This window comes from Cuculus canorus, chromosome 6 (assembly GCF_017976375.1).
Source record: "Cuculus canorus isolate bCucCan1 chromosome 6, bCucCan1.pri, whole genome shotgun sequence".
NCBI classification, from domain to species: domain Eukaryota; kingdom Metazoa; phylum Chordata; class Aves; order Cuculiformes; family Cuculidae; genus Cuculus; species Cuculus canorus.
This window is the reverse complement of record NC_071406.1, coordinates 32,504,368-32,512,938: the sequence shown is the minus strand read 5'-3', so window position 1 is coordinate 32,512,938 and position 8,571 is coordinate 32,504,368. Positions and strand designations below refer to the sequence as shown.

The following is an 8,571-nucleotide window of genomic DNA, read 5'->3' as shown; positions in this document are numbered from 1 at the left end:
CAGTCCTTATGCTTTTCAAAATTAAACAGATAGAGAAATTATTGGAATTTTAACTCTTCTCAAAAAAAAAGTAACACCACTGAAACTTGTATTGAAGTGTAATGTGCTAAATTCCTCCTTAGACATAAGGAGGAATTTCTTCACAATGAGAGTGGTGAGGCAGTGGCACAGGTTGCCCAGGGAAGCTGTGGCTGCCCCATCCCTGGAAGTGTTCAAGGCCAGGCTGGATGGGGCCTTGGGCAGCCTGGTTTAGTGGGAGATGTCCCTGCCCATGGCAGGGGGGTTGGAACCCGATGAACTTAAAGGTCCCTTCCAACCCAAACCATTCTAGGATTCTATGATTCTATACAATGCTTTGGCTGTCTTATTTGAATAATTTGCTTGCACAGTCCTGGCTCTATGACACTTAAACTGCAAAGTGCTTTGAGATTTCTAAATTGTGAAAATTAAATGGCTATTGGAAGGAGATTTCCTAGTACTTCTGCTTTTTTTTTTTCCAGAAGTAATGATGGCTTGGAGCCCCTGGATGAGCTGGAGAAGCTCCCTGTGAATGAGAAAACCTACAGAACTGTTAATTATGTTCGCATTAAAGATATTACAATTCATGCCAACCCTTTTGCTCTGTAGCCACAGAGCGCCTGGACACATTCTTTAGAGACCAGTCAGATTGACTGCTGGATTATGGCATTTAAAGTGCTATTGAGAAGGGTTCCTTGAGCTGGATCATAGCTTTGCTCATTTAATGCGGGAATTTCAGGTGCTGTAACATTGCTTGGGAGTTGTTACAGAGTACTCTTTAGAAGCCAGTTACCCAGAGTATCTTCCAGGATTTTGATGTTTAAACACTGCCTTTTGTATTTTTTAAATAAGAAAAGACTTTTTAAAATATATACTTTTTGCAAATCTTTGTTTTCTGCCTTGTCTTCCTTAGTGATACTATGTTGAAACAATGTCCCTTGCTACAATTTCACACTACCAGCGTTCTGAAACTTTCCCTCCTAAATTCTAGCCTTGGTTGCTCAACTGCTTTTTAGAAAACTGAGTAAGACATGCAGTGTCTTCCCCTCGGTGAGAGCAGGGTCAAAGAGAGATGAAACATTTCTCTCCTAGAGGGTTAAAGGCTCTGTTGAGAAGAGGCCTTGCCCCAGTATTCCTCCATTGCAATGGGAACCTCTTCAGCCTGCCCAAAAAGCAGATCAGCAACTATCGCTTCTGCCTGTGGCGCAACACTTTTGGTATAAAAGAGTAAGTGTTTGCGTCTTTACAGAGCTGTTGACTGAAACCAGGGTTTGCTCTAACTTCTTTATTGCGACTTTATCACACAAACAACAGGGGGTGAACACAAACCCGAGTATCGACAGAAGGGCTGTGCTCGGGCTTCAAACCAAGGGTATCCCGATAGACCCAAAACAATCAAACACACTGAGGCCGAGGTGATGTGGAACAAACGAGAGAGAGACGCGGTTTGGTGTTGAGAACACGTGCTGTCGAACTCTCAGAAGCGACTCTGCCAGAGCGTGCAGAGACAGCTGAACAGTGCCCGGGGAAAGGCACCGCGGGGCCCCAGACCGAGGCGCCGGCGAAGCCGGAGCCGTTCCGAGCGGCCGCGATGGGCAGAGCCCTCCGGGTCCCGCCGGTGCCCGGCGCTTTAACCCGGCGCGGGGTCGGAGCCGCCCGGGCTCGCAGAGCCTCAGCCCGTCCCTGCGGCGCAGCCCGAGCCCCGCGCTCCGTCGCGAGGGCACCGAAGGGTTCCCGCCGCAGCTCAGGCGTCCGTCCCTCGCCCCGCTCTGTGACGTCACCGTGGGGGGTCCCGGCAAGGCCGTGCAGGTCGCGCCCCCGCACAGAGCGGTCGCGGCCGCGGCGCGGAGCGGAGCGAGGAGACGGGCGAGGAGCGGAGTGTGGGCCCCACGGTTTAGGAGAGCAAACTTCCATCGCTTCCAGGAGGCAGTCGGTAGGACCCCGTGGGAAACAGCCCTCGGGGACGGGGGAGCCGAGCGGAGCTGCCAAACTCTTGAGGGTGCTTTCCATAGGGAGCGAGAGCGCTCCGTGCCCGGAGGGGGGAAACCCCGAAGAGACCGGCGTGGCTGAGCCGAGACCTGCGGCTCACAGCGAAGAGGGAGAGCGAACGGCACAGGCAGTGCGAGCGGGGACAGGGAACCTGGGAAGAGTCTGGGGACGCTGCCCAGTCGTGCAGGGATGGCCAAGCTGTGCAGCGCGGCAAACCGGGCGCCATCCAGGATGCTCCTAGAGAAAAAGCGACGCTCGAGGGGGAGGGCGGACTCCCTCCGGGCATTCGTGTGACGGGGCATGGCTTTGGGACCGAATTGCTTGTCGCTGGTCTGCGATTCCAAGAGCAAACTCCCTCGGTTTCAGATTCGGAGCGATCTCATTACCCCGCCATGGCTCAAAGAGCAAGCCCCGATCTCGGGAGATGCGGCGGGGCTCAGAAGAGAGAGAGGAGATCCACGAGCGGTGCCCCGGAGAGCAAGCGCTGCAAACGGGACCCTTCCAAACGTGGCAGGTCAATAAGTTTTTCACTTCTGCTGTTGGCCAGCATGTGTTTTCAGGCTGTGTTCACCTCATCTGGCTGTGGCATCACGTATCCGTGTTTCAGTTGGAGATATGTTGAGAGGGACGTCTTACAGCGCAGACTGAAAAGCGTCTGGATAGGGGCGCTAGAATTACTGTAATGACCTTCGTTTGACCCTTTGGCTGTAGTCCTGCTATCCGGAATGCGGGTCCTTTACCCGGTGTGCAACCAGCTGACCTCTACGTCACTGAGAGACACTGTTTATTCTGAGTTTGTGCAGATTCTGGACACCTGGGTGCGATGGACCCTCCAAACATGAGTGTAAAGCCCCAACGGAGACCCCATCAGTCTATACACTACAGATGGACAAATATTCCTAGAATTCCCAGAAAGGTCATGCATATCGATGTATTTTCTGGGAATTAATTCTACTCTCTTGGTGTTCACTGCACGTTCACCCCAAAGTCCTAAAGACTTTCGGCAATCTCTAGTGGCAATGTCACAGTCCTTCACTGATGAAAGTTTTGTTGCTTTCTCTCTGGATCCTCGTACTCGGATATTAAAATTCAGTCATCAGTCCTTGCTTTCCTCAGTTATCACACCCTCACTTGGCTCAGCTCATTTACGAGGATGTTTCCGATCTTCAGTTCACCTTACGGCACCAATTCATGGTTGGTTTTGCAAAAAAGACAGTAGAATTCATCAGGTGTCTCCCTAGCTCACTGATAGATGACCCATCTGCGATCCGACTTTAGATCCTGGTAAAAACCTTTCGACTTTAGAGCCTTTTTGCAGTTCTAGCATTTCAAGATTTTATGATTTCTTTCAACAGTACCTGTTCAGAAACCGAATCTGTAAATGAAGATAACTGTGAACGACCCTTGGCTGGAGAACAAAGAAACGAGGACAGTAGCCATGTGTCAGGTCATAGCGGGACAAGTAGTGGCAAAAGGGAATGGCAGGTACAGTCCAGTCTGCACAAATATTTGCAGGAGACGTGACCCATTCCAGTGGAAGACTTTTTATATTACGAAGATTAATCCTTATCTGGGCAGCAGTCATTGAGTGGAGGGGGGTAGGGAGTTCTGTCGACAACATCAGTAGTTGATTCCTTCAGCTGGTATTAGTGGCTTATTCTCTTTGCTTGGATTTGAGTGCAAATGTATAGTTTGCAGGCATGTTTGTGACAGCACACAGGACAGTCCTTGTTCCTGGGATATGTTTGACCAATTGGTGAAAAAGAACCATCCACGGGAGTGCCTGAAATACAGGCATCTCTTTGTGCCTTCTGAATTTTTATGAGGACAGACATTTATTTTGACATGGCCTAAAGTAAATGCGTAAGCTGTGTGTGATGTACTAAACTACACTTACCAAATATTCAGTCTACTGATTTAATCGCAGGTACTTTAGAGGAGTATTTTAATGTGGCCACAAGGTGATTTTGTAGAGAAATATAGAAGAACATTCTGTCCTCTGCCTCTGTAAGATACATCTAAAAGACATCTTTGATGTATAGAAGAGAACCGTTAAATGCTTTTGCTTTAAACAAGAATATGGGCACTGAAATCCTGAAGCAAAATTCATGGAACCAATCTTGTAAAAGGAAAACAATGGTCTTGTGGTTTTCTGTTGCCTTGCCACTGTGAGTATCTCATCTGAAAATCTCTTCCTTGCCACCTTTTTACCCTGTAACATAAATGATGCGCCCTGTGAGTTGCCGGGGACTGAATTGGAAATTGTTCTTTCCAACTGTTTGTGACCTGGCGTGTATCTGAGTGCCCGAGTGCCTCCCTGCTGAATGTGTTTTGTATTCCGAGCTGAATTCACTCGAGTTTGCTGATTGGCTGGACAATCTTGGTGCCATTCCAGGCGAGTCATCGGAGGAGCTCAGCGAGGTGTGTGAAGGATGATGCAGAGGGTCACCTGATATGTCGGAGAGGAGACGTGCTCAATGGAAGATGTATAGTACATTTTTCAATGGTTTTTAGCTTTTTAGGCAGAATAAGGTCTTTTAGCATAAGATGCGAGGGGGTTCTGAAGTCTTTTCATTCTCTCTTGACTTTTTGGTTGGGATTGGGACAGTTATTTTTTTCATAATATGTTGTAAATACTATTAACAGCATATCTTGGGGCTTTTTCCTTTAACCACTCCACCCCCCAAAAAAGGTATTACGTGAAGTAACTGAACGTGCTGGAATGGGATCTCTGTAAATGTACTTGGAAGACAGTTGTCCAGCGATATCTCTCAGACCAGATATTTATAGTTTAGAGCACAACCTAGAACAATCTTCAGTGATGGTATTAGTTCCTCTGTTTGCTTTATCTCTGTTTATTGTTGATTATTTGCTAGTCTATTTAATAGCTGAGTAACTTCACCACTTTGGTGACTAAGAGTTCTTTTCTTTATAGACGAGGTTGTTGGTGTGTTGGGTCAAGGTGGTTATGGAAGAGTGGTGAAATGCATTGATCGCAAGGCGTAAGTTTTTTAATTCCGCACCTGTCATTTTTCTTACTGAGACTCTCAGTGTGGGGTTCGGGAAGTGCTTTCTGATCCTATCCGGCTTTCTCTGTGTTGCCTCGTGTACCGCTCTCTGTATGTCACTATGGTGGCCGCAGTTGCCAAACCAAAGCGTACGTTGGCTCATGGTGCTAAAAGCAGCCCCTAGACATGACGGTTGTGCAGGCCTGGTGGCTGAGGCGAAGGGTGCATCTTCTGCAGGCGCAGCCCATCCTGGTAGAGGTCAGGGCTGATGGGGAGAGGTGGCCTGGAGAACGTGGGGTGCAGCTGCACTGCCCACACTGGGCAGTCTTGGGGCCTATGTTATCAAAACGTAAAGATGAAGTTTTAGTTGTGTTTGTGCATAGATGACTCTGGGTTATATGAAGTCAGTGTGACCTTTTCCCAGAGGGTTTCCAGTCTTAGGAACAGGGCAGAGGGGGTGATAAACAACCACCGTTCTGACTTCAAACTACTCAACTGTTCTATTCTATGTTAAAACCTTTCTTTTTAGGGAAGGCATGCACGTAGCTGTGAAAATAGCAAGGAGTTTAAATTGGTCCTTCAACGCTGCTCGTGATGAAATACAAGTGCTGGAAGATTTAAAAGCATCAGACCCCAGCAATGCCTAGTAAGCACACAAAGCCAACTGTGCTGTGTTTTGGCTTGAAGACTTCTTCAGTGCCGCTTTCTGTAACACACAGCGCATGTTTGAGCCTGCTGTTGCAATGAATGTGTTTTCCTGCTTTTGCAGTCACTGTGTGCGGATGTTAGAATGGTTTGAGTATCATGGGCACATCTGCATTGTTTTTGAACTCCTGGGGCTCAGCACCTATGACGTTATGAGAGACAACGACTTCCTGCCATTTAGCCTGCATGACATCAGACACATGGCCTATCAGATCTGCACCTCTGTCAACTGTAAGTATCTTCCTTCTTTGCTTTCTCTGTTAAAATTTCTTTGTGGAACCTGCTAAGTGGATGAGTTCTCTTGCAGTTTTGCATATGAACGAACTGACGCATACAGATCTGAAGCCAGACAATATTGTGTTTGTTGAGTCTGACTGTGTAGAGGAGTACAACCCCAAACTGGTAAGTTGCCGTCCTCTTCCCCACCTTCCTCCTCCTCAGCCATCCTCTGCGTATATCTGGACACTTGCATGCCATCACCTTTCATTTCAGGATCAAAATGAAGTCACACTGAGAAAACCAGACATCAAAATCGTGGACTTTGGATGCGCCACTTACGATCACGAGCATCATAGCACTTTGGTGACTACCAGAGCTTACAGAGCTCCTGAGGTGGTCCTAGGTCAGTAGAAGGCTGCTTCTTTGGCTGATCTTTCACGTATGAGTTTTTGCGTGCTATTGAACGGAGCTAGAGAGGTATTTGGTGTCTTGCTTGACCTCTTGAACTGTTTGCAGTCTGGTTTAACATGAACAATCTGCATCTTTTCACAGGGCTCGGATGGTCACATCCATGCGATGTGTGGAGCATCGGATGCACTCTCCTAGAATACTACCTTGGACTCTTAGTATTTGAGGTAGGCAACTCTGAACCTCAAAAGGGTGCAGCATGTGTAGTGCTCCCCAACTTGATGAACGTAGGCCACGGGAAGTTGGGGACTGAGGGCAATGGTCTGTGCAAGAAAGTAAGCTGCGATTCTCTGTCGTGCCAAGTTGAAGAGAACGGAAGATGTAGGCACCAAGGAACTTTCTCAGCCACAGATTTTGACAAGTTGCTTTCAATAGACATTTTGGCAGGGGCTTGAAGTGAAGAGTCGCCCTGTTAAAGTTTGGAATTTACAAGGCACCCTAATACCAGATGTGGCTTCGTCTATCACCATCAGCAAATGCTACTCAGAGGCCTGAATCCTGTCCTCTTGATGGTATTGCTGAAATGGGACTTGAAGAAGAAAGGAAAAAAAACCCACCAAAGCAAAGCCAAGGGGAAGGGGAAGAAACTCCAGTAGCTTGAAACCTCTTTCAGGAAGCAGAACTCGAGCCTCTCCTTTTTCCTTGACCAAGTTCAGGTTATTGGTTGCAGAGTAGAGTCAAAAATGGAGTCAGGCTGGTTTGTGCTTCTTGATAACTTCCTCTGAACAAGGAATGGAAATGTCTCTCTTGATTTCCCTCCAGACCAATGATGACAAAGTGCACCTGGCAATGATGGAGCAATTACTAGGACCCTTGCCTGAGCATATGGTAGAAAGAGTTGTTTCTTCAAGGAAAAAGAATTATTTCTGCAATGGCCGCCTGGCCTGGGACAAACACAGTGTTGCTGGGCTATGTGTCTCAAGTTGTTGTAAGCCCCTGAAGGTAAGATTGCAGGGGGAAGGTGCTTCTGGGCAGAGGAGCTCCAAGTGCAATTCTAGGATTGGAAGACTGTGTTTTGTTCTTTTCTTCCTGAAGGAATTCATGGCCTGCCGCGATTGTGATCATGAAAAACTATTTGACCTGATAGACAAGATGCTGGAGTACGACCCAACGAAGCGCATTACGCTGGAGGAAGCACTGAAACATCCTTTCTTCCTCCCATTGAAGCAGGAGGAAAGGGCACAGCTTCCTGAAGCTACAGGCAGACAAACATCTCCATGGGCCCATTGAGAAACAGAAACTATGATATGTGCTGGGGTTTTGTTTGTTAGTTTGTTTGTTTGTTTCTTAATGTTCTGTATTTATGTATTTACGCTGAATTCAAATTAATCTGTTGGAATAAAACTTTATAAAAAATACTGATGAGCCCAGTTTTGTTTCCTCAGTATACCAAGATCTCTGGACACTTTTATCGTGTGTATGAGAGCACCCTCTACTCTATAGCCCTCCTAAGAGCCAGATCTCTGTAGTATTAACGAGATTGCGTTTAGTTTCTTTGTTTTACAGTGTTCATTTACCGTAGAATCATACAATGTCCGGAGTTGGAAGGCAGTCAGAGGGATCATCATGTCCATCTCCCGTCCCTGCATAGGACAACCCCAACATTCACAGCATGTGTCTGAGGACTCTGTCCAAATGCTTCTTGAACATTGTGACGCTTGGCACCAGGACCGCTTCCCTGGGGAGCTGCTCTGGTGTTCCACCACCCTCTGCATGCAGAACCTCTTCATAATATCCAATGTTAACCTCCCCTGGAAGATCTTCCTGCCATTCCTTTGAGTCCTATCAGTGGTCCCCAGAGAGAAGAGATCAGCGCCTGCCCCTCTTCCTTTCCCTGTGAGGAAGCAGTAGACCCCTCTAAACCCTTCACCAATCTCGTGGCCCTCCTCTGGACACTCTCCAGGAGCTCAATATCCTTTTTCTACTGTGACATCCAAACCTGCACACAGTGGTGGGGCGGCACCAGTGTGGGGCAGAGCGGGACAATCCCCTCCCTCAATGGGCCGGTATGGCCCTCTTGGCTGCCAGTGCACTGACTCGAGCCCAACTTGCTGTTGACCAGAACCCCCAGATCCCTTTGCACAGGGCTTCTCTCCAGCCTCTCCCTTGATTTGTCCAGAAAATAAAAGTGCTTTCTGGTGATTTTGGTGGAAATGTGAGAGGT

At 47.8% G+C, this 8,571-nt stretch overlaps 1 protein-coding gene across 1 annotated transcript; it reads left to right on the top strand.

The window, feature by feature from the left end:
* Positions 1 to 1,838: 1,838 nt before the first annotated feature.
* LOC128852586 (dual specificity protein kinase CLK1-like) lies at positions 1,839 to 7,755 on the top strand. Its single transcript, XM_054070689.1, has 9 exons — positions 1,839 to 3,201; positions 3,363 to 4,175; positions 5,545 to 5,661; positions 5,785 to 5,951; positions 6,028 to 6,122; positions 6,213 to 6,342; positions 6,492 to 6,574; positions 7,170 to 7,349; positions 7,443 to 7,755. The coding sequence occupies exons 2-9, from the start codon at positions 4,042 to 4,044 to the stop codon at positions 7,635 to 7,637; spliced, it is 1,101 nt and encodes a 366-aa protein (XP_053926664.1). The 5' UTR covers positions 1,839 to 3,201; positions 3,363 to 4,041; the 3' UTR covers positions 7,638 to 7,755.
* The last annotated feature ends 816 nt before the right edge of the window (positions 7,756 to 8,571 follow it).

Excerpts from the sequence above, each read along its gene's own strand:
- LOC128852586 (XM_054070689.1), top strand. The coding sequence starts at position 4,042 with ATGTATAGAAGAGAACCGTTAAATGCTTTTGCTTTAAACAAGAATATG. Across the intron at positions 5,952-6,027 it reads GATCTGCACCTCTGTCAACT|TTTTGCATATGAACGAACTG; the intron begins GTAAGTATCTTC and ends GTTCTCTTGCAG. Across the intron at positions 6,343-6,491 it reads AGCTCCTGAGGTGGTCCTAG|GGCTCGGATGGTCACATCCA; the intron begins GTCAGTAGAAGG and ends ATCTTTTCACAG.